Genomic DNA, 23,757 nt, shown 5'->3' with positions numbered 1-23,757 from the left:
CATATATATTTTAAAAAACAGCATGTATTGCTTTATGCTTTTCCTGTTACAAAGAAAAAGAGGTATAACCTAATGGCGCCTCTGTTTGTTCATTTAAAGAAACCTCACAGAGGAACACCAGATATTTAACCCAATATACACAGTTCCCCGGCAAGTTTAATGAGGTACCCACTTTTAAGTTTCACACTTGATAGTAAAAGCAATAGATGATGACAATGAGTGGTGGCCAAGGTCACGAAGTGGTAGCCTGTGGACTGCTTTGCTTCACAGGTACGTTTTGACTGACATAGCATTCAAAGTATAATCTGACATTTAAAAATGGTGATATGGAGCATCTTTTGAAAAACTGGGAGTTCTGGAAACCCTGGGCCTGCAGCTCTACTCAGCACCAAGTGGGGTTCGGAACCAGTTGCTCCTTCCAGACGGGGTGGAGCACAGAGGGCACCACCCGCCTGGCGTGCTTCACTTATTTGCCTTGTCTGTCTGGTCAGAAGCCCTGGATGATGTTATAAGGTCACAGGCCAGGGGCCTCCAGGGAGAACAAATGTGTGTGTGGGGAGCGCTTTCTTATGCTGCTAGAGAAATAAACAATAGTCAGTGCCCTAGTGTTCCCTTCGATCTCAACATGTTTAGGCCTTGATTATAACAGGAATATCCATTAGTCTTTTAAATTTCGCTTGATTGGATCTTTGGGAAGAAGAAAGAACCCTTTTTCTAAGTCTCTTCCTGGATAGCAGAGGAATGACAGAGGATAAATAAATGCTGCTTGTTAATGTCTTTGTGTTATACTACTGTATCCAAGAACCTTTAGTAAGTAGACGCTATAAATTTTTAAAGTTCAAAAGGTTAAGCAATGGGAAAAAAATCTCACAGTAAGACTCACTTTGTTGAAAAGTATATGCAGACATGCTGAGACAGTATTAACAGCAGTCTGTTGAATGCAACACAGCACCTTTGGCCAACATTTGCTGTAGGTCATCAATTTGTCACTTTTCACAGCTACACAGGAGGTAGCAGAGAAATGATATAGTGTTTCCCTCCTTAATGTTCATGATTCTGTGAGATTTAATGATCAGCATGAACCACTAAATTATCTCCATGGTTAATCATTGCAGCGATAAGTGATTTTTTGCTTTGTGGCTAGAAGGAACATGTTTTGCAGTCCTGACTACAGCCACTCTGCCCTGACATTATCATGAATAATACTACTTTCGAGGCCCAGGGATGCTCATTTGAAATAATTTATTTATAATACATCCTTGCACCAGAGTTGTTCTATTATGAATGTTTCCAAATATATGGCAAAATCAAATGAAATATGAGTTTAGGTCTGTTCTTGCTTTTAACTTTAGTGAAATGTTCAGCCAAGAGAAGTTACAACTTGGCTGTGCTATGTCAGGGAGACCAAATACAGTTCAGCCTTTTTGAGGGAAAACAGTTTTATAAACATAAACTGGCAGTATCACTTGAAAAAGCCCACTGTAACTGAGGAGATAAGTACAAGACATCACCCTTCCGCTTTTAATGGCTCATGTTTTTTTCCTTCTGCACTTTAAGCACTATATTTTAAAAGTTTGGGGTGGGGGAAGAAAGTTGTAGCAGCAAAAATGATTCTATTAGCAAGAAAAACAAATTGGAAACAAGCAAAGATAATTTCTTTGCAAATGCCCCTTGCATTTATTTGTTTATATGAAGACTCACTGAATCGAAGATCCACGAAGGCCTGCAGTCTGCGTGTTTGATCCCCAGTGACTAAGGTCCATGTGCGGGCTCACTGAGGCATAGCGCTGATTGAGAGTTGAAATGTTTATTTAAAACAGAAATGCCAAACCACTCCACCCTCAACCTTTCAAACATCTGGCTAACAATAAGCTAATTCTTCAGCAACAACGTCAGAGCAAAGGAGTAACTCAGGTTATACTATAATGCAAAAGCAATACTACTGGAAAACTTAAAACACCTAGCACTACATAAAGAAGAAAAGTAGGACACAATTTAAAATTAGCTACAGAAAACCAGTTAAAGGCATTTCTGCTGCCTCACCTTTCACTTCTTATCTGATGTGTGGCTGCCACCTATGAACTGGTTTCTGTTTGCATAGCTTTCTGGTGGGAAAAATCATATGGCTGTCCCAGGCACAATTTGGGAAAGTGCAAATTGTCTCTAAGGCACAGAACTTAGATTCTCAGCCAGATTAACAGCAAACCAAGACTTCCCAAGGGAACATGCTAGAGCAAACGATCCCAGCGTTCCACTGCTGGAGAGTGACTCCCTCTCTGGAGCCAGGGCTCCCACCCTCCCTTCAGTGCTCCTTCACCCCACGGTCTCAGCAACGTGCCCATGTCCCTCGGTTCCATGGCACAAGCAATACTCATGATTAACACCCAAACTGACCCTGCCTCTCAGGCCTGCTGAGATGGTGAGCATAAGGGATACAGGAACATGAAAGGCCAGTCAGTCCTTTAAAAAAAAAAAAAAAATCAAAGTTGCATTTACATGATGAACCAAAACCCATTGTTAGGGTTTGTTGCAAACCCCCCAAGTCCCCAGAACTTGTAACTTTAATCCAGGGTTGGCCCCTTCCCTTATTTTAAGAAAAGGCTTCGGTGATTACATTAGTACCATTGTACTAGGCTTCCCAGAATTGAGAAAACAATGGGAATATCAAACCAAAGAAGATCCCATTGAGTAGAGTTGCCCATCCCCAGCTGTGGGGTTTTCCTGGAGCAGCAGCCTTCACACCACCAATTTTAGGGAAAATGGCAAAATTTCCATTGCACAGGTCCTTCCAAAATATTAAATAGATATCAAACATTTACTTGTTGGTTGGGGAAAATGAAACAGATCATTTTAGCTCTTTCTAAGGAGGTAGGATGTGACAGTCATCAAGGCAGCTCATGTAAAGGTGAGCTGGAAACACAAAGCTCACCTCCTTAAGTAAAATCATCAAACGTTTCGAGGACACTTGCTCTCTTTGGAAGAGCTGGCTTGCTCCTGTCTACAAGGACATGAAGACACGGGGATTGGCTCTCAGCCAAATTCCTCTCAAAATTGGCAGGATCCTCCTATTCTGTCAGGCTTCAGGGACTGCCAGGTTTTGGTGCTGGCTCTGGGCCACTCAAGTAGGAAAGATGATACAGATTCACTGATATGGCTTCATAAAACACCAAAAGGGGAAAAATACTGACTAGACATACAGAAAGGGAGTGGCTGGGGCTGCTGATGTCAAGATTAGAACCCTAAGAGCCACGAAGGCAGAGGCACAAGTAGCCTTCTCTGGGGAGAAGACTCAAGTCACTCTAGGTCCTCTCGAAGATGCCAAGCCGAGGCAGCTGAGGACCTCCCCTCATGGTTTCCTCCAAAGTCCATTTCTTCTGCCCCATGGACTCAATTCTCTATGAGACACTTTACCTCTCAAAAGGCTTTTCCAAAGCTGGGAAATCCCACCCTGACACTCCTGCTGTGTGACGAGGAGGGACCTGCCCTTCTTTCTCTACTCCTCACTGAAAAAGTTCCACTCAACTCTCAGAGGAAAAGCAACCTAAGCCCATTGTTCCTCCTAAAGCATTTAGCTGCACAAAGTAATTCAACTTTCTGAAAACAAGCTGGAGATTGACTCCACCAGACATACTTTCCTGGACTAAGGCTCCTGAGAGGGCCTGGAACACTTCACCACTCTCCAGATGACCCTGGATGGGCCGCACCTGGTTGCAGCCCTCTTCAGCTTTACACTTTAACCTCCTCCACCCAGAGGTGCAATGCCTGGCACTGAATTCCCAAGGCAGCTTCCAATTAACGGTGAAAGTGATAAGTGGGATATAAGCTGCTAGCAGCAAAATGAACGTGAGCATCGTGTCTCCTCTTCAAAGGTGGGATCACCAGATGAGGTACAGAGCTGCTGTTGCTATGGCAGTCACTGAGGACAAAGCCAGGGCCATGGGGCCCTCCGTTCTCCAACACAAAACCACTCCTAGATCCTAATAGGCAGTGCTACTCTCCAAGTGTACATGGAAAGTGCTTCAGAACCTCCGCCTCGCGCTCCTTGTCTGCAAGTGAACGAAGCCAGGAAAGCGCGCTCTGCGTTCAGTAAGTGTGCTGTGAAGGTCTTTGGATCCCAGTTTCCTGGAGGCTAGACAGGCTCAGGAGACTAGAGGCTGGGTCTACAGGAGTCTGTTCCCAGGAGACACCAGGAATCTGAATCTAAGTCAGGCTTTGGATCCGTTTCCGTCTCGTCCTTTGCTGTCTGAGTTCCTTTGGAATGCATCCCCACCTGTCCAGATAAAACACAGTTCCAGGTTAACTGCCACTTGGTTACGGCAGTTCAGGACTACATTTTCAATGCCAAGCGCTAAGAATGCGTAGCCACAGTTTTGTGAGCCCATACTACTACCTGAGTAGAGTAGGATTTTATGTAAAGTCCACTCCTGTACACTTGTTGCAGGTAGGGTGACCAAGTGTTGCAATTTGCCTAGGGCTGCAGGATTTTCTAGGATGCAGAATTTTCGGTTTTAAAACTCTAACAGCCCTAGGCAAAATGGTCCTCCTGCCTGCTACTGCTGCCAATCACTCCATGCTTACCTCAAGTGTGTGTATTACTTTCCAAAATACCTTCACAGACATTATTTCATTTAATCCTCAAAACAACCATACAAGGTAGGTGGTATTATTTTCTTCTTTCAGGTGAAAACAAGGACTCAGAGAAACAAACTAATTTGTGCAAACGTGTAAAGCTGGTAAAGGAAAAAGCCAATGGTTCACAGTATTTCTCTATCCTAGTTCACTCTATACAGAGCAATGCTATGACCCGTTAAAAATGATGCAAGCAGCAACACCAGTGAAGTATTTTTTACCAAAAATGCTTCGCTTGAATCTAATCAAGCCTTAAGTCTAGCTTATAGTTTACAGAAATGACAAGGTGACGAACAAGTGAAGCAACATTTCAAGAAAATAAGACAAAGTCAGAATGTAGGACATTCTGTTAACTGACTGACCCTGTTTCTTCTACAAACCAATGCCATGGAAAATTTTTTTTAAAAGGGGGTAGGAGTGGTAATGCAGGGAATTGTTTACATAAAAGAAACAAGAAACATCATGTAAAAGGAGGTTCTTAACTGGTTGCTGGTCTGATAAAAAGTTATAAAGAACATTTTTTTTGTGTGTGGGAAACCTTGGAAAATTTGAGTGTCAACTGAGTACTAGATAAGAATTAAGAACACTAGTGTTATTTTTGTTAAGTGTGATAATAGTACTATAGTTCTCCAGGAGAATGAATGTCTGTTTTTGGATGTATGTAATAAAGTATTTAGGGCAGCTATGTCATGACTTTCATAATTTATTTGAAAATGGTTTAGCTAAAGAAAAAGTATACACACACACACACAATCCTATTTCAAATACACACAGATAAATACCAACACATATTTAAACATATATACATTTGAAACAATCACAGCAACATATTAACGACTGTTGAATGTAGATGGTGTATATACAGGAGTCCACTGAAATACAATGTTTAAGATTTTTCATAATAAGTAAAAGAAAAAGGTAACAAAAAAAACAATGGAAGTTATGTGATGAGATGATTCAATCCAGGTGCCTAAAGACAGACTGAGCTTCTGGGGTTAATTATAAAAATTACACCATCAAAAAATAAGTACTTGCAAAGAAGTAAGTCTATTTCAGTGACTGGTGTTTTGTTTCTGTGATTCTTCAAAACAAAATTAGAAACGGAATTATTCTTTTAATGCTCTCACCTGCTGCCCTCCTTCTAATTTCTTGTTCAGCTTCTGTAGTTGGGTAAAAATCTGAAGGTTTTCTTGTTGTAACTTCTGTTGTTCAGCCAGACACTTCAACACCAGACCCTGCAATCTCTCAACCTCCACCTGCAGAGTACTGCATGCACAGGTAGGAGCCAAGGGTGTTCCCTTCCCAGCACATGTTCCTGCAGGATTCAGCCGAGGTGGCTAGAGAGACAGGAGAAAAGGGGTCATAGGAGCTTCCACCTGGATGCTACAGCTCCCTAATCCAATGTCCCTTCTATGTGCTACCAGATTTTACTTTTAAAGTAACAAGAAAAATCACACATACACATGAAGTCAATGTAAAAGAAACAGAAAACTTCTGGGATTACTGTAGAAGCTGGCTCTAACATCACAGAGCAAGGGAGCTCTCAGTGCCTCAGTTGCATTACGGTGAGGTAAAAGAAAAATCATCTATTTTGGAGGACTCTGTGAAATAATTTAAAGTCATTGATATCTTCCCGATTTAAAGTTGTGGGAGAATACACAATTTGGTTTGGAACAAGTATGATCACAGTGAGGACACCATGATTCAAAAGGTCAATATTCATGAAATATAGTGGATCACACTTTAGAAGAGATTTAAGAGGCGCTCAATAAACTGCATCACCAAAACAATTCAAGACCGCTAACTGACAGAGGAATAAAAATGTTTACCTTGAAGTTTCAAAGGCCTTATTTCCTCTTCTGGGAAGCTTTTCAATTATGCTAGCCTGGATTTTTCTCCCTTTTTCTACTGTACTTTTTTAAAAGGGTCAACAAATGATAGTCATAGGCCAAATTCAGCCTATGGCCTGTTTTTGTAAAATAAAGTTCTACTGGAACATAAACATGCCCATTCTTTAGGCATTATTTTTGGCTGCTTTTGTGCTACAATGTCAGTGTTGAGTGGTTACAAGAGACTGTATGGTCTGCAGAGCCTAAAATAATTACTATGCAGTCCTTTAGAAAAAGTTTGATGATCCCCAGTTTACAGTTTTATTGAGATATTTACCACAATTTGATTTCTAACAAAGTTGAGAATAAATGCATTGCTCTCCCAATAGACTACAAGTATTATTTCTGACATATACTTAAAACTCCAACCTACCCTCACAGTGTCATGAAATACTGGACTTGAATTTTGGAATTTCAATTTTGGTACTTCTAAGGCAGAGAGAAAAACATCTACTTCTGTTTTATTGACTACGCCAAAGCCTTTTACTGTGTGGATCACAACTGCGGAAAATTCTTAAAAAAGATGGGAATACCAGACCACCTGACCTGCCTCCTGAGAAATATGTATGCAGGTCAGGAAGCAGCAGTTAGAACTGGACATGGAACAACAGATTGGTTCCAAATAGGAAAAGGAGCGTTTCAAGGCTGTATATTGTCATCCTACTTATTTAACTTATATGCAGAGTACATCATGATAAACACTGGGCTGGATGAAGCACAAGCTGGAATCAAAACTGCCAGGAGAAATATCAATAACCTCAGATATGCAGATGACACCACCCTTATGGCAGAAAGTGAAGAGGAACTAAAAAGCCTCTTGATGAAAGTGAAGGAGGAGAGTGAAAAAGTTGGCTTAAAGCTCAACATTGAGAAAATGAAGATCATGGCATCCGGTCCCATCACTTCATGGCAGATACATGGGGAAACAGTGGAAACAGTGTCAGACTTTATTTTGCGGGGCTCTCAAATCACTGCAGATGGTGACTGCAGCCGTGAAATTAAAAGATGCTTACTCCTTGGAAGAAAAGTTATGACTAACCTAGACAGCATATTAAAAAGCAGAGACATTACTTTGCCAACAAAGATTCGTCTAGTCAAGGCTATGGTTTTTCCAGTAGTTACGTACGGATGTGAGAGTTGGACTATAAAGAAAGCTGAGCACCGAACAATCGATGCTTTTGAACTGTGGTGTTGGAGAAGACTCTTGAGAGTCCCTTGGACTGCAAGGAGATCCAACCAGTCCATCCTAAAGAAAATCAGTCCTGAATTTTCATTGGAAGGACTGATGTTGAAGCTGAAATATTTTGGCCAATACTTTGGCCACCTGATGTGAAGAACTGACTCATTTGAAAAGACCCTGATGCTGGCAAAGATTGAAGGCAGGAGGAGAAGGGGACAAGAGAGGATGAGATGGTTGGATGGCATCATCGACTCTACGGACATGAGTTTAAGCAAGCTCCGGGAGCTGGTGATGGACAGGGAAGCCTGGCGTGCTGCAGTCCATGGGGTTGCAAAGAGTCGGATACGACTGAGCCACTGAACTGAACTGAAGGCAGAGAGAAAAGAAAGACAATCATCTGGTATAGAAAGGTGTGGGCCTGTCAGAAATACGAAAGGGTAAATACTTTCCGCAGAAGTCAGTTTAGCCTTGCCTACTTTTGCCTGGAAAATCCCACGGACAGAGGAGCCTGGTAGGCTGTAGTCCATGGGGTCGCTAGAGTCGGACATGACTGAGCGACTTCACTTTCACTTTTCGCTTTCATGCATTGGAGAAGGAAATAGCAACCCACTCCAGTGTTCTTGCTTGGAGAATCCCAGGGATGGGGAAGCCTGGTGGGCTGCCGTCTATGGGGTCGCACAGAGTCGGACACAACTGACGCGACTTAGCAGCAGCAGAGGCTTTAAGCACTGCTGAACAGGAGGTGTGAGTTGATGCTGGGCAGCTGGGAAACAACGAAGCTAGCGGGAGAGACAGGGAGGCCAGGAGAATGGGGTAGAGCTTACAGCCATTGTTTATCTAGTCTTGATTTAAAGGCAAAAGCTCAGTTACCCAGGCTCCTGCTGGGGGCTTGTGTTCCAAAGGCGCTTCGGAAGCCATCTTGAGTCCTTGTAGCTCGTCATACGGCAGAGTATCTTTCTCAGATTCTGAAAAAGCTGCACTTAGGGGAGATGGGCTGTCAGGCATAGGGATGAATTCTGCATTTTCCAGCTCCTATGTATGAGAGAAAGAACCTCATCAGTTCCATCTGAGCCTTTTCACTTTCGTCCGGATTCCTTCCCGGCTGTAGCTTTCACGCTGGCATGTCACCAGCTCCCTCTAGTGGAGCAGGACAGCTGTGGTTACAACACAGCTCGCCCCGTCAGTCAGCGTCCTGCCAGTCCTTCCTCTGAGGAGCGGATAGGGAAGGGAATTCAAACTCAATTTCAAGAACACTTTTGATACCCAGCGTGATGCCTCAACACACTCAGTCAACAAAGGCTATTCAGTAAGTTGGGAAGCTCTAAGGTGATGGCCGTGAGGCTAACTGCCAGGCTGCTAAAGGCTGAAGCTTTAGACAGAACTGTGTGCCGCTTCTTTCATCCACATTCCTAAGTAGCTATCAAGGTTAATATTATTTCAGAGGGAGCCTTACATTTACAGGTTCCCTCTTTTTTGTTGGGGGGGGGGTGGGATTTAAAATTTCTCTTAACTATAATTTTAAGAAGATTTTCTTTTTTAATGTGAACCATTTGTAAAGTCTTTTTATTGAATTTGTTACAATATTGTTTCTGTTTCATGTTTTGGTTTTTCCGGCTACTAGGCATGTGGGATCTTAACTCCCCAGTCAGGGATCGAACTTGCATCCCCTGCTTTGGAAGGCCAAGTCTCAACTACTGGACTGCTAGGGAAGTCCCTAACTATAAATATTCACTGTAGAAAATGTGCAAATATTGATAGGCAAAGGGACATGATACAAATCAACAGTAATTCCATCATCCCATGTAACCACTGTTAAGGCATTTTTCTACTGTAAGGCATTCCAACTACCTTGATATTCTACTTCTACGAACCACAGTACAAAATCTATAAGCTTAATCTTTGCACACGTGCATTACAAATACTTCTTTCAAGGAAGGTTACGTTAATTTCCATCCACTTAAGTAATATAGGTATGAGACCACTTTATCTTTTCTTGTCAGGAAGAAAAAGGATTAGAGATTTGATGATTTCGGCTCAGGTAGAATCAGAAACCTAGATGCCTGCTGCAAAGCACTTGAGCAGGACATAGGAAACAGAGATCCTTCTAGTCCCTACAGAGTTCCCATCACCAAAGGAACTACCTTTCGAAGCCAGCCAGGACAGGAGCTGCTGGCCCCACTGCTGATCCGCACGGCCTCAGTGGGACTGACAAGACCTTCCATGCCTCGGTCTGCTTCCATTGTTCCTCGGAAGCCTCCACTTGGATCAGGAGTTTCAGATTCCTGCTGACTGTCATCGTCTTCTCTTCCGCCACCGCTGCCACCTCCTGGGCTAGAGCTCTGAACCACTGACAGATATGCAGCACAGAAATACAGAGGTTTGCTATGCAACAATATTTACCAGCTGACAGCCCCACCACCCCCTGAAGAGTTTCTGAGAGTTGCGTGAAGTGGAACAGCAACAGTGTAAGTCAGATACCTGGGGCTAAATTTCTAGTTTTTTACACAAGGTATTGTGTATCAGGATCATTATGACAGTATTCACTTCTACTTTCCAAACTTGCTTGTACTTATGTTCAGCAGATTATCAATGTTTTACAGGATTACTGAATAATGACCCCAAGCACTGCATCCACACCTTAAGTATTCAGACTCCAGCATCCTCCATGGAGGTTCTTCTTATATATTGAATACAAAAGATTTTTCACATTTGAGCCAAACACCTCTTAAAGTTGCCAGATAAGCTCACCATTAATTCCCTTTCTGGGAAAACAATAGAATAGAGAAGTCCTCAACCATTAAATTCATCAAATTCTTTAATGACTATCTGTAAGAATTTAAAAAATTTGAGGGCTTCCCAGGTGGCTCAGTAGTAAAGAATGTGTCAGGAAGATCCCCTAGAGAAGGAAATGGCAGCCCACTCTAGTATTCTTGCCTGGGAAATCCCAAGGATAGAGGAGCCTGGTGGGTTAATAGTCCCTGAGATTGCAAAAGAGTTGGACACAACTTAGCAACTAAGCACAATAACAACAAAAACAAAAAATGTGATGGCTGGTTCTTTAATGTCACACAGCAGATTCCAAATTACCTTTAATGAAGATGAGCTGATGCACAGTCAGGAAATGAAACTGAACTTTCAAATGGGCCAAAGAAAAATATAACTAAGAAATTTGCCAAAAAACAACAAAAAGAATTGCATGGTATCTTCTACAGTTAAATGTAAAGGATTATTATTCATGACCGCCAGCTAACTTGGTTTGAGGACTGCACTGTGCCACACTGTGCTCATATCGAAGCAGCACAACTATAGATGCCAAACTAATCTCTGAAGCTGCTTTTTTGTCTTAAATGGCTTTAAAAAAACTGTATTACAAAAAATAAGTTATATTACCACTGACATATACATAAGACTATTTATAACATGTGTAAGTTTTGATGCCTAACAAAAGAAACATACATGAATCTACCACGTGAAAGTACAATTACTTTCCAATATGGTAGCTTTTAGCCATATTTTGTTATTTAAATTTAAACAGGATTAAAAATTCAGTGCTTCAGTCACAAGAGCCACTTTTCAAACACTTGGCAGCCACATGTGATTGGTGGCTATTACACTGGACAGCACAGATACAGAACATTCTGACTGTTGCACAGAGTTACAGGACAGGACTGAATAAGGATATTGCTCTATCTACCTTGTGAATTCCCTTCTTTCTCTGGCATCCTACCTAGATACAACTACTCTGATTAATTTTGTATTTTTCATTTCTTCTTGGGGGGGGACTTTATCACACACTTATGTATCCTTATACAATATATTATTTATTCTGCTTGTTTTTGAACTTTATGGGTTGTTGTTCACTTGAACACATATAATATTCCACTGGATGGCTGTAACACACTCAATCAACACTTACTGACTAATTATAATACCATTTGCAAGGCACTCTTCTAGGCAATGTGGATAAAATTATTGAAGAGAAAAGACAAAAATCCCTCCTCTTACAGAGTTTACATCTTCCAGATAACGGACATGTGCTTTTAATCTTATGTTTTTCCTTTAAATACTGTTCCAGTAAAATAAAGCTATAATAGAACAGCTGTGTTTAGCAAAAAGATACTTTATCATTTGTAACAGATATTAATATGGAAAAACAGATGCTGAGCAATGAGTTACTAAAGAAAACTAATAATAGGTATGATGTGTGTTTATGTCAACTGGAGTTTAACAAGTCTGGATCAGATTTTCAGCTGTCTTTTTAGAGGATTAATCTGCTTTCATTCCGGGTCTTTATCTGTTTTGATTCCACAAAATATCCAGTTTTGAGACATCAAGGACTATAGATAGGTACTCTAGCAAATGGAAAACCAAAAGGAACACAGATTCAGTTTCCTAGCAAGGCCCTAGACAAGGGAACCATGAACAAAGCAGTCAAAGGAAAAGTATTAGAGACCTTTGGGCTGATTTTCCTGACCACACTGAAAGTAAAGCCAACTTTTAATGCTGAGGGCCTGTTTTGAAGGACCGTTTCTATAGATTAGAACACCGCTGGAGCACCATAGAAGTGAAGGGTGGCCAGAAAGCACGGCCCCTAGCATTCTAGGGAAAGGAACAGTACATAAGTCACATTACAAGGTTGGGCTAGCCATGTAATTACCCCCACATGTGTGGTGGCAAAGATGTACTCTCCCCCTGACCACAAAGTAAAAGTCATAATCTATTGTGAAATCTGCAAAAATATGCTCTTCCCTCTTGATCACTGTGCTCCTCATTCCCAAAGATATTTCCTATTTCCTTTTTTTGGGAAGACTGCATGGAATTCAACCCAAAGACTCACACCTGAGAAAAACCACTGGTACTTGAGATACTGCTACTTACCAGTTCCGATGGATAAGCCACTGCTATTGGAACGGATGGTCTTAGAATTCAATACTTTCTCTGAGGAAAAATATTCAGTAGGTAAGCACTGTTTACAGCCAGAGGCAGGAAAAATGACAAGACCTGGATAGGGACTTAATCTAGGAGATAATTGCTATCTCACACCAGACAACTAATTACTATTTTAGATATAAATATTAGAAGCCAAGCACCACTAGCAACTTTAACTATAATCACTACGTGAAGTAGCAATTCTCCACCTTAACTATTCTTTGGAATTAGCTGGGAAGCTTTAGAAAGTAGCAATGCCTAGGTCCCAATCCAGAGGTTCCAATGTAATTGGTCAGGACAATGGGATTTCTGAAAACTCCTCAAGGGATTCTAATGTGCAGCCAAAGGTGAGAACCATTGACCTAAAACAATGAACTTGTAGACCTTCAAACAGGCCTTTATAATTTAGTTCATAACAAAGGAATCTTTATGCAGAAAACAGTTATGATTTAGTTTCTTTTTAAAGGTGCACTGAATATTTCTCACAAAAGCATGATTACAGATAAACTAATTAGTGGACAACCAGAAGTAACAAATTCTATGTTAAGGGGGCAGAGCCCAAAGTTTTCATGAGATAGTAAGTGACAAAGCTCAGGAAATAACAATGTTCTGTTTCTCCCACCTGATCACTGTTAAGATTACAGAAGTAGCTTCTTTTCTTTAGGACACTTTTGTTTGCAAGAGTGTGACCCTCAGTAACTTAGGTGTAGGTCAATCCTCTGTCAAAGCCATCCTAACCAACAAGTGGAACCCTTACCAACAATGAGAATGGTGTTCCAGCCTCGGCAAGACAGGTCTGGGACATGATGCAAAGATCCAAAGATGGGCCGAGGCCATGAAGTGCAGATATCTGAGCCGTGGGGTCTCTCTGTGGGGGTCATTGCCAAGCGACCATTACCACCATTGCCCCAGGCAAAAATGTGATTATCTGTAAGAAATAAATAAATAGCAGAAAGTTGAACAGAATACTGGCTTCCCAACTCTTTTGGATTCCCCACCTTTATGCTCTAGAGCTAAAAAGATTTTTCGCCCGTTTATTCCCTTGTATAAAGCCTAAACAATTTCTGATGCCACCCAGGTAAAAATGACCATCGCTTCTACACACTGCCATCCATTCATTCACTCATTCAACATTTTTGGTCATCCATTCAAGTATTTATTGGCATCTACTTCATGACAAGCACTGCTTGAGGTGCTGGGAAGACAGCAGTGAACAAAACAAAGTCGCTGCCCTTGCAGAACTGACCTTCTAGTGGGGAGAGACTGATTAATTACTTTAGGTAGTATTAAGTGCTTTGAAGGAAGATCAACAATAAGGAAAAGTGGAAATAAACTATAACAGTGGAGTATCATTTCTTTAGATAGTGTAGGCAACCTGAGCAGACCTACTGAAGTGAGAGGGAACCAGGTCTATCCAGGGGAAGAGCTTTCCAGGCAGAGAAAACAGCTAAGTACAAAGCTCCACGTAGGTAGGTGAGTATCACAAACACAGAGCAAGAAGTCCTCTGCAGGTGGAGCAAAGTAAAGGAGTGGACAGTGGCTACAGCAGAGGTCAGGAGGTGACTGAGGTCTGGGTCATGTGGGCCACTGCAATGACTTTAGTTTTTATTGTCTGAGATAGGAGACCAGTAAAGATACTTAACAGTAGGTATTTAAAAGTATCCCCCAGGCTACCATGAGGAGAACGGACTGCAGGGACCCAAGGGTGGAAGTAGAGAGATCAGCTGTAGTCACGAACTGATGCAGTAGTGAAGTGGTTGGATTATTCAAAGATAATCTATAGAATTTGCTAATGGATGGAATGTGAGCTGCAGGAAGAACTGATTTGAACAAAAAATCAGAAATTTGTTTTGGAACACAGTAAGTTTGTTTGAGATGTTCATTACCTCTTATCCAAATCAGGACACTTTTTAATGAAAAGGGGGGGCTATTAACGATTAAGCTCAGATAACAGGCATGAATCGGGACCAATCTGGGAAGACCGGGCTATAAAGCCACCTTATCTTTAGACATTTTAGTCAAGAGGCTGTTAAATTAGTGGGTCTGGGAGTCAGGGATGGTAATATAAAGCTATCAGTGTACAAGGGAGGATTTAAGGTAATAACCTCACTCAGAAAATGGAAGGGATGGAAGGATTGAGCCCTGGACACTTTAAGCTTTAGAGCCGGACGCTGCAATTAACAGCAGAGAACCTACCTGACTGCACTGATCTGTTTATATGTACATCTCCCCTACCCTACTAAACTATGAATTTCCTGAGGAGAGCAGCTTTCCAAGACTTTTTAAAAAAATTTAAGTATAGTTGATTTATAATATTTTATTAGTTTCAGATGTACAACATAGTGACTCAACAGTTTTATAGATTATATTTCACTTAAATTTACTATAAAATAATAGCTAAATGTTCCTATGCTATGCAATATATCCTTGGTGCTTATGTTTTATACACAGCAGTTTGTATTTCTTAATTCCATGCCCCTACATTGCTCTTCCCCACTTCTTCCTCCCCTCTGGTAACTACTAGTTTGTCCTCACTCTCTCTGTGAGTTTGCTTGTGTTATGTTATACTCATCCATTTGTTTTATTTTTGAATTCCACATGTAAGTGCTAATATACAGTGTCTTCCTTTGACTTATTCCACTAAACATAATACCCTCTAGGTCCATATACGTTGTTGTAAATGGCAGTATTTCATTCTTTTTAATGGCTGAGTAATATCCCATTCATTGTATATGTATATCATATCTTCTTTATCCAGTCGTCTTTTGGCGGACACTTGCTTCCATGTCTTGGCTATTGTAAATAGTGTTGCTATGAACGCTGGGGTGCATGTATATTTTTGAATTACTCTTTTCCTTTTATTTGGAGATAAGCCCAGGCATGGAATTGCTGGATCACACTTCTATTTTTACTGAAACTCACTTCCATATTCCCAGGGTCTAAAAGAGGATCTGGAGCATAGTATACACACAGTTAATGTCTGCCATGTGAGGCGATCAAGTACAGTTCAGAGAAGCAGAGGAACATACATCAATAGGTAATATGCCCAGTCACAGAATCTAATTCTAAAGTCATCATTCTGAAGTTTAACTTGAGAAGTACACAGATCTACTGAAGAAACATTCCCTCTCTAAGGCCCTATCAGAAAGTGCTACTGAATTTGCTACAGTATTTTTAATTCTCAATGACACCCTGATTCTGTCTAACATTTCCAGTTATCTAGCATGAACTACGGAGAAGGCAATGGCACCCCACTCCAGTACTCCTGCCTGGAAAATCCCATGGACGGCAGAGCCTGGTAGGCTGCAGTCCATGTGGTCGCTAAGAGTCGGACACGACTGGGCGACTTCACTTTCACTTTTCTCTTTCATGCATTGGAGAGGACATGGCAACCCACTCCAGTGTTCTTGCCTGGAGAATCCCAGGGATGGGGGAGCCTGGTGCCCTGCCATCTATGGGGTCGCACAGAGTTGGACACGACTGAAGTGACTTAGCAGCAGCAGCAGCATGAACTAACCAGTCTGTTCCCTAAAACCCCTTGTTTTGAGACAAACAACTCTGAAGGCTGGTTCACGTCCTTAGGTATTGTAACAGATCATTTGTCTGACACTATTGCTGGATCTCTCCTGTATAAATACCAGGCACAGACTGAAAGAAAACAAAGACATCTCTGAGCATGAGCAATAACAACAACAAAAAAAGAGTCAACAGATAAGAAAATGAAACGTGTTTTGCTGTTCACTATTTACCAGAAAGAAGTGGCTACAAAAATCAAGGTGATACAGGAAAAGAGAAAAAAAGAAAGCAGAAGAAAGAGGAAAGGGAGTAAAGGGTAGCAGAAGTAACAGTAAGAAGATGCTGAGAAGAAATAGCTGAAAGGAAAGAGAAGAAAATCCCATTAGACCAATTCAGAAAGTTGAGAGACACACGGTATACAGCCTTTCAAGTTTTAGCAATCCCTAAGGACATCACTGCAGTGCAGTGACCCCAACCTAGGAGCAAGGTCAAATCATGATGTTCTCCTCTCTAGCCAGGTGGCACCAGTGGTAAAGAATCTGCCTGCCAATGCAGGAGACACAAGAGATAGGTTCAACTCCTGGGTCAGGAAGATCCCTGGAGTCAGGAAATGGCAACCCACTCCAGTATTCTTGCCTGGAGAATCCCATGGACAGAGGAGCCTGGTGGGCTACAGTCTGGTGGGTCACAAAGAGTTGGACAAGACTGAGCACACAGGCTCACACACACATTCCTCTCTCTAGCTACTCATCCAACATTTATTGGAACCAACATGGTGCTGGGCAAGGTGTAAGTATTTGATAATTCTTAAAACATTGTGCCAAAAAAGTAAAAGTAAAAAAAGTAGGAATTTAAGAGTACTAACTTGCCATTTCCTAGAAATCTAAGCTTTTTATAACAAGCACTATCTTGGACACATGAATAGTTAATGAGGTTACACAAGCATAAAAACATGACCACCAATTTAACATAAATAAAAAAGTAAACATATGACCCAGCTATACATGACCAGCCCACCTCTTTCACACCCCAAAATTAAAATAGACCCATCTTTCCAGCAAGTTTGAAATAATGTGAACAGACTCACCATCAGTAGCAGCAATGGTAAACTCATCACCACAGGAGACTCTGATCACTTGTTTTCCACCTAAGGGTCCCCCCAGCAGGTTGATTCCTAGACGCTTCTTATAATTTCCAACGCCCAGCTGGCCACACTTGTTGCAGCCAAAGGTCAGCAGCCGGCCTCGCTCTGAGACAGAAGCAAAAATAAATAACCAGGTACAAATGGGTCATGAAACAGAGAAAAGGCAGACAATGCAGAGTCCTACAGACTAGCTTCTGGTTATTAAGAGTATACAAGTATAAACTGCCACATAAGCCCAGACCTAGGGCAGTTAGGGGAACTATGACCAATTAGATAGAGGGAATGACTCAATATTATATATTCTTTTAAAAAAATAATCGTATTTATTTATTTTTGGCTGGCTGGATCTTCATTGCTGCAATGGCTTTTTCTCTAGCTGTGGTGAGTGGAGGCTACTCTCTAGTTGCCGTGTGCGGGCTTCTCATTGCCGTGGCTTCTCTTGTGCAGCACAGGCTCTAGGGCGTGTAGGCTTCAACACCTACACCTACACACAACACCTGCAGCACAGTACTTGCAGATCCCAGGCTCAGTAGCTGTGGTGCACGGGCTTAGCTGCTCTGTGGCATGTGGGACCTTCCTTAACCAGGTGTGGAACATGGGTCTCCTGTACTGGCAGGCAGAGAGTTTACCACTGAGCCACCAGGAAAGCCCTGTATACTCTATTATAAAGGTGGAAAATGGGTACTATTTAACTTAGAAAACTTATAGATGGTGCTAATTAGAGACAGTATTTGCCAGAAATTACAGGTATGGCATTTTCCTTAAGAAATGTATTGATTATACATTTGTAATGATTACCAACAAAACATTTACTTGAACGCCCAAGATGTTAACAAGATAATACTTGATGATGGGGGGAAATAAGGAGAATACATTTAGTTAAGAGCTACTACTTGATAAATAAAGAACCTGAAATTCTAAGGCCTGTGCACACAGTTGTAAATCAACTCACCATCAAGAGCAGCAGTGTGAGTCTTGCCTGGGGCGATTGTACGGATCTTATAAAAGGACAACTGTTTGGCCAAGGTAAAGGAGGTGGTGTAGGGAACTTCGTGGTATGCCTGGAACAAGATAAGCAAAGACTCATGAGGTAAAAAATGGAGGGAAAATAGGCTGAAAATATTGTCAGGGTGACCAAAAGGACTTTCAAGCAAATCAGGTTATTAAGAAGGTACTAGGTAACTTTTCATCTCCAACAGAATAAAAAAAGAAATAAGTTCAATATGTAATCAGAGAATTTAGTATGAGACTGGACTTTCTGACAATGGAAGTTTTAAATTCCTAAATTAGGGTATGCAAAACATGAACTCTCCATCCCAGAAGGCATCTATATAAGGACAGAATCATTGACATTTGTCTTGGTTATACACTGTGCATAGCTAAAAAAAGGAGGGCAAGGAATTAAAGAATCTTGAAGACTCTCTAGCTTATTAAGCTATCACTTTACTGTGACCTAATTTTACCTACAAAGTTCTCAACCTGTTAAAACCCACATCCCCTTAGATTAGCGTAAAAATAAATCTTGTCATGTAAGTTTAACATTTCACAATACAATGCAGTAACAAAACCCAAATCAAGTAATGTTAATTCTGAATATCTTTTCAAACTACATAGACACCCTCCCAAGACTTGCTCCAAATTTGTACTCTCCCATTTCACAATCACTACTTTAAAACAGATTGCTTAAAATTAATTCCATTCTTTTCCACTGAGTCAGCAAACTTGTCTCTTAATACGATTCTTTAGAAAAGGAAGAAAACTCATACTACCACAAAGAGAGGACTAGGGCTTAATATTAAAGGTGTATTTTATGACATGCTTGAAGGAGGTAATAGTAATTACATTTAATAAGCCTGTATAGGATCAGTGATTTGAAAGTAATCTTAAAAACTCTCCTGGGAGTTGATACATGGAAAAATGTTTCTTTTCATAATGTTAATTTTCTTGTGTTTATATTTCAGGGACAAGGTAGAACCTGATTTCCATCACTTGATTGTTTATAATCAACTAATTTATTGAGGTATAATGTACTGTACAATACTGTACAGCTTGATATATTTTTCTATAGGTATATAAACATAAAAACTACCCAGATACAGGCCACTGCCACCATCCTAGGGTCTCTCCTATCTTTCCTGTTAATGCCTATACCCCTCCTCCCAGAAGTAACCACTATTTTGACTTCTGCCATAAGTTAATTTTGCCTTTAAACTTCAAACAATGGGCATCAGTGGGCTTTCTAGGTGGCACTAGTGGTAAAGAACCTGCCTGCTAATTCAGGAGATGTCAGAGATGTGGGTTTGATCCCTGAGTCAGGAAGATACCCTGGGGGAGGGCATGGCAATCCATTCCAGTATTCTTGCCTGAAGAAGCTCATGGACCGAGGAATCTGGTGGGCTACAGTCCATGGGGTCGCAAAGAGACACGATTAAATAGACTTAGCACACACAAACTTCCAATAATGGGTATCATATAGTATGTACTCTTTTGTGGCTGGCTACCTTTGCTGGACATAGTATCTGTGGAGATCCTCACTTTATTCTTAAGTGGTCACAAACCAATAATGGCATTTCCAAAGAAATTTCAACCTAGAGAGGTTCTGATGATTTATTTAGGACACCAAATGGGGTACTCACTTCATGGTTGATGATTCCAGACATGCACTGATTCAGACCCAGTTTGTTGAACTCATTGAGTCCACAGGCTAACACTTTGCCTGACTGGGTCAGCAGAAAAGTCCCATCACAGCCACATTGAACCGCGACAATAATTAAGGCCTTGGGAACATCCACCTGCAAGAAAAAAACAAATTAGAAAAAAAAAATCTCCCCAACATAACTTGTATTAGGAAAAAATCCTCAAATTCTTTCAAAACTGTGATGTCCTGCATTTAGCAGAATGACTACAGGGAAGTTCTATTCTCATCAGATTTGCCCAGCAGCTTAGAGGCTACTGTTTTCAATGAGGAGCTTAAGTTTTATAATAAAGAGGCAACTGCAGGTCGGCTAAACAGATAGCTTCTGTCAAAGTTTTAGCAACAGGAACTTAGTTATTACTTAGGAACACTTCTCAGAAAACACCGAGGAAGGAGAAGCTTCAATCTATTACTGATTTAGTGCTCTGAGATACAACATCCCATGATGGTTACAGAAGAGCTCAGACCTGTGGAATCCCAGTCATACAATAAGTGAGGTGACCAAGGATTGAGGCAGCAGCCAAGATGTCTGAAGGCTCATATCCCTCTGCAGCTAACTAGATAGGGCTGGAGAATGGTGGGGGACATGATGGGTGTACCTGTGAAACCTGAAAACTCAAACCTTCTAACAATACTAGAGCCTTTTCAGGTGAAGAGGAATAGCTATGAATTCTACTCAGTGGGAATGGTCCCACAGATAAATTAGTTAATTTTTAAAATGTAAATAAACATCTTTAATAGTGAATAGTATAGCTGATTACAGTCAGACTTCCCGTGGGTGAGCCTGTGTCCCAGGGTGGGAACATGGCCATGTTCTCACTCAGCTGGTTTCCACTCCCATGCCGGCTCTGGCAGTGCCTGCTTCCACAGTGCTGAGGAATTAGGTATTATGCTTCATACACTATGACCCCTAAATACAAACAACTATTTCATCTGGTGTCCAGTTGTGGAAGGAGGAAGGGAAATGGCTGTGCCAGGTGAAAGGATAGCATATTGCTTTCTAGCATCTTTCCACGCAGGGTGTGTTTAGCTTGATGTGACTTTTTCACTGTATATGCTAATTTCAGCGCTCACTGATGAGCAAGCTGTGACTCGAGTGTCCATAGTGGCTACATCATTTCTCAACTTTTCATGATTTAGTCAGATGACAAGACCACAGAGTGCTAAATTAGGAATCCTGGATTGTCAATCTCCCAGATAGGGAATATTTCAGAAAGAAAACACCTTGATAGGAGGTGGCAGGGAAGGACTTATTACTGAAGGCTGTGTGACCTAGACAGGCTAAGAAGCAGCTGCCTTTGATTTTACCTTTTGTGGTGTATAGTAATCCTCTTCTGAATCCAAACCCAGGCGTCCTGAGACACACATGAGAAAGAAAATCAATAATGTGAGGGCTCCTGTCCCAATGAAAATGTTCCATAAGATACTCTTTTACTAAATTAACACTTAAATAGAGGCTACATGACATATTTAGAGGTGCGTAAGCTTGAAGTCAGGCTGTGCCCCTGGGAATAAGTGGAGAGAGTCAAGGCAACACCTACCATATTCACCACAGCCCCAAGAGTAGACTTCTTTGTTTCGTGTCAAAACCACCACATGATTATCTCCACAGGAGACCTGCTCCACTGGATTGCTCAGGAAGAAGTCCAGCTGCATGGGTTCTAAGACTTCAGCACCAGCAACCTTGTCCACCCCCATGCAGCCATAATAGTCAGATCCAAAGGCATAGAGCTGACCTTCATCTGTGAGAGGAAGGAAAGCAGAACCCACTAAATGAATTACTTGTTTTGTCTAATGAGAAAGCTGGATAGGACTGGAACGAGGACGACCTCAGACACTGAGCTCATTCATATCAGATGACTGCAGCAGAGAAATCTGACAGACTGTCTATGAAGCCTAGAGTTCTTTATATTTAGAGGGTCATGCATACTGTTATGTAACAGTTTTTTAAAAAATGGTGGGATGATCGTGTTAAAAAGGCTTAAAATTTTAAGCCTATTTTACAGAGAAAAAAGGAAGCACCAAGCAATCATAAAGTGAGTAATGGTAAGACCAAAACTAAATTTTAGCTCCTGACTCTTGATTTAGTGTTATCTACACCTGACTAGGTAATGAGGTTATTCCTCCCCAGCCCCACCAAATGGGACAGACAGTATATTTCTCCTAGTCCCACCTCTTCTGTTACCCACCTGCTTTCTACTTGCTCATTATTCCTGTAATGCTATATCAAGTTGGGCATGTTGCTATTAAAGTGTTTATTTGCTCACTGTCTTTGGTTCTTTGGAATCTTGTCTTTTGTGTAAAATCCCAGCTAAAACTGCATAGAATTAAGTACAACACTCCACCTGAAATGCACCTGGGTGCCTTCTGCTGCTGGCTTACCTGTTACACAGACAGTGAAATCATCACCACATGACACCTGACGGATAGCTTTGCCTTGCAACTTTTCTACGTGCTTTGGCTGTCGGTAGGAGGCTTTGTCGCCATGGCCCAGCTGACCATGGAGTTTAGTACCCCCTTGCATGTTCTGTGAAATAAACAGGTCTTGTGAAGTTTTAAACTTTTTATGCGAAAGCAAATCTTTAACATCACTTCTTATCAAGAAAAACAGTAGGAAAAAGAATCAGCTGATAATTAAGAAATGAAAACATAACAAAAAGGTACTTAAAGGGCATTAAATCTTTTAATGACAGATAGTAAAAATCCCCTGCCAACAGATAAAGATTTTTAAAATATCTTATTAGGACTTAAAAGGACACATTCCCAATTCTGTCTTTTTTCTTCAAGTCTAAGGTAAACTAATTATGGGTGATGATGAAAACAATGTCTTTACATAGTTTAGCTTGATTTTTTCCTATAGGACAGACTCTTGGAAATCCTTACAAAAGTTTTTACAAATTTTGGTCACAGGGGGGTTTCCCTTGCTGCTCAGCTGGTAAAGAATCTGCCTGCAATGTGGGAGACCTGGGTTCGATCCCTAGGTTGGGAAGATCCTCTGGAGAAGGGAAAAACTACCCATCCCAGTATTCTGGCCTGGAGAATTTCATGGACTGTATAGTCCATGGGGTCGCAAAGAGTTGGACACAACAGCATCTTTCACTCCCTGAAATACGCGAGTCATAAGGACTCTGGATGCATCAAAGAGGCTGCTAGAAGGCACTGACAATAGTCCTAAATGATTTCCCAGCAGTTTTAGAGAGGTGAGACATGCTTCCCATATAATAGCTCAACTGTAAGGCCTTCTATAAATGTTTTTTAAGGCACTAATTTCACTCTACCTCTAGAAGTACCCCCAGAAGCTAGTCTTCAAGTGAGAGGATTTTTGGAAATAACAGCAAGCTAAAACTCTGTAACAGAGGTCAAATCACTCATTCTTTCTCTCAACCAATAGTTGAGTGTCTACTCTGTCACATGCTGGGGATAAAGCCTGTCCTCTTGGAGAACTTAGCTGAAACTACTGGAAAAAATGAGCTCCCTCCAGAAGGAGGAAGAGTGGGAAGAACTGAGGTTCTAAGACAGGTTGGGTAATGAAAAAGCAGCATGAAGTGAGCCTAACAAGGCACAGCTGAAGAGCCAGGAGGGAAGCCAAGAGAACATGCTCCCGTGGAAGCCAAGGGAGGACAAGGCTTCCTGCAAGAAGGAAAAGTGACCAATATATTAATACTAGAGGTCAAGCAAGGACTCAAGGGCACCTATCTGTTTTGTTTTTATAATTTAGAGGTCATTTTGTCAACAGTAGTTTCAATTGACTGGCAGGTGAATGAGGAATGAGTAG

General features: G+C 41.3%; 1 protein-coding gene across 1 annotated transcript in view; it reads right to left on the bottom strand.

The window, feature by feature from the left end:
- Nucleotides 1-1,653: 1,653 nt before the first annotated feature.
- Nucleotides 1,654-23,757, bottom strand: part of NEK9 (NIMA related kinase 9) — a 37,254-nt gene continuing 15,150 nt past the window's right edge. Inside the window, exons 11-22 of the mRNA XM_086319620.1 lie at nt 22,365-22,509; nt 21,524-21,724; nt 21,291-21,337; nt 19,924-20,079; nt 18,240-18,348; nt 17,231-17,392; nt 13,385-13,555; nt 12,577-12,636; nt 9,840-10,045; nt 8,569-8,730; nt 5,757-5,966; nt 1,654-4,270 (exon numbers count right to left, since the gene is read on the bottom strand). Coding sequence (XP_086175746.1) covers nt 4,148-4,270; nt 5,757-5,966; nt 8,569-8,730; nt 9,840-10,045; nt 12,577-12,636; nt 13,385-13,555; nt 17,231-17,392; nt 18,240-18,348; nt 19,924-20,079; nt 21,291-21,337; nt 21,524-21,724; nt 22,365-22,509 — 1,752 coding nt within the window. The 3' untranslated portion in view covers nt 1,654-4,147. The remainder of the gene's footprint in view (nt 4,271-5,756; nt 5,967-8,568; nt 8,731-9,839; nt 10,046-12,576; nt 12,637-13,384; nt 13,556-17,230; nt 17,393-18,239; nt 18,349-19,923; nt 20,080-21,290; nt 21,338-21,523; nt 21,725-22,364; nt 22,510-23,757) is intronic.

Source organism: Bos grunniens, chromosome 10 (assembly GCF_055505025.1).
Source record: "Bos grunniens cultivar Pamir isolate PY7600 chromosome 10, Bosgru_T2T1.0, whole genome shotgun sequence".
NCBI classification, from domain to species: Eukaryota; Metazoa; Chordata; class Mammalia; order Artiodactyla; family Bovidae; genus Bos; species Bos grunniens.
The sequence above is the reverse complement of the archived record's forward strand: the minus strand, read 5'-3'. Positions and strand labels throughout refer to the sequence as shown.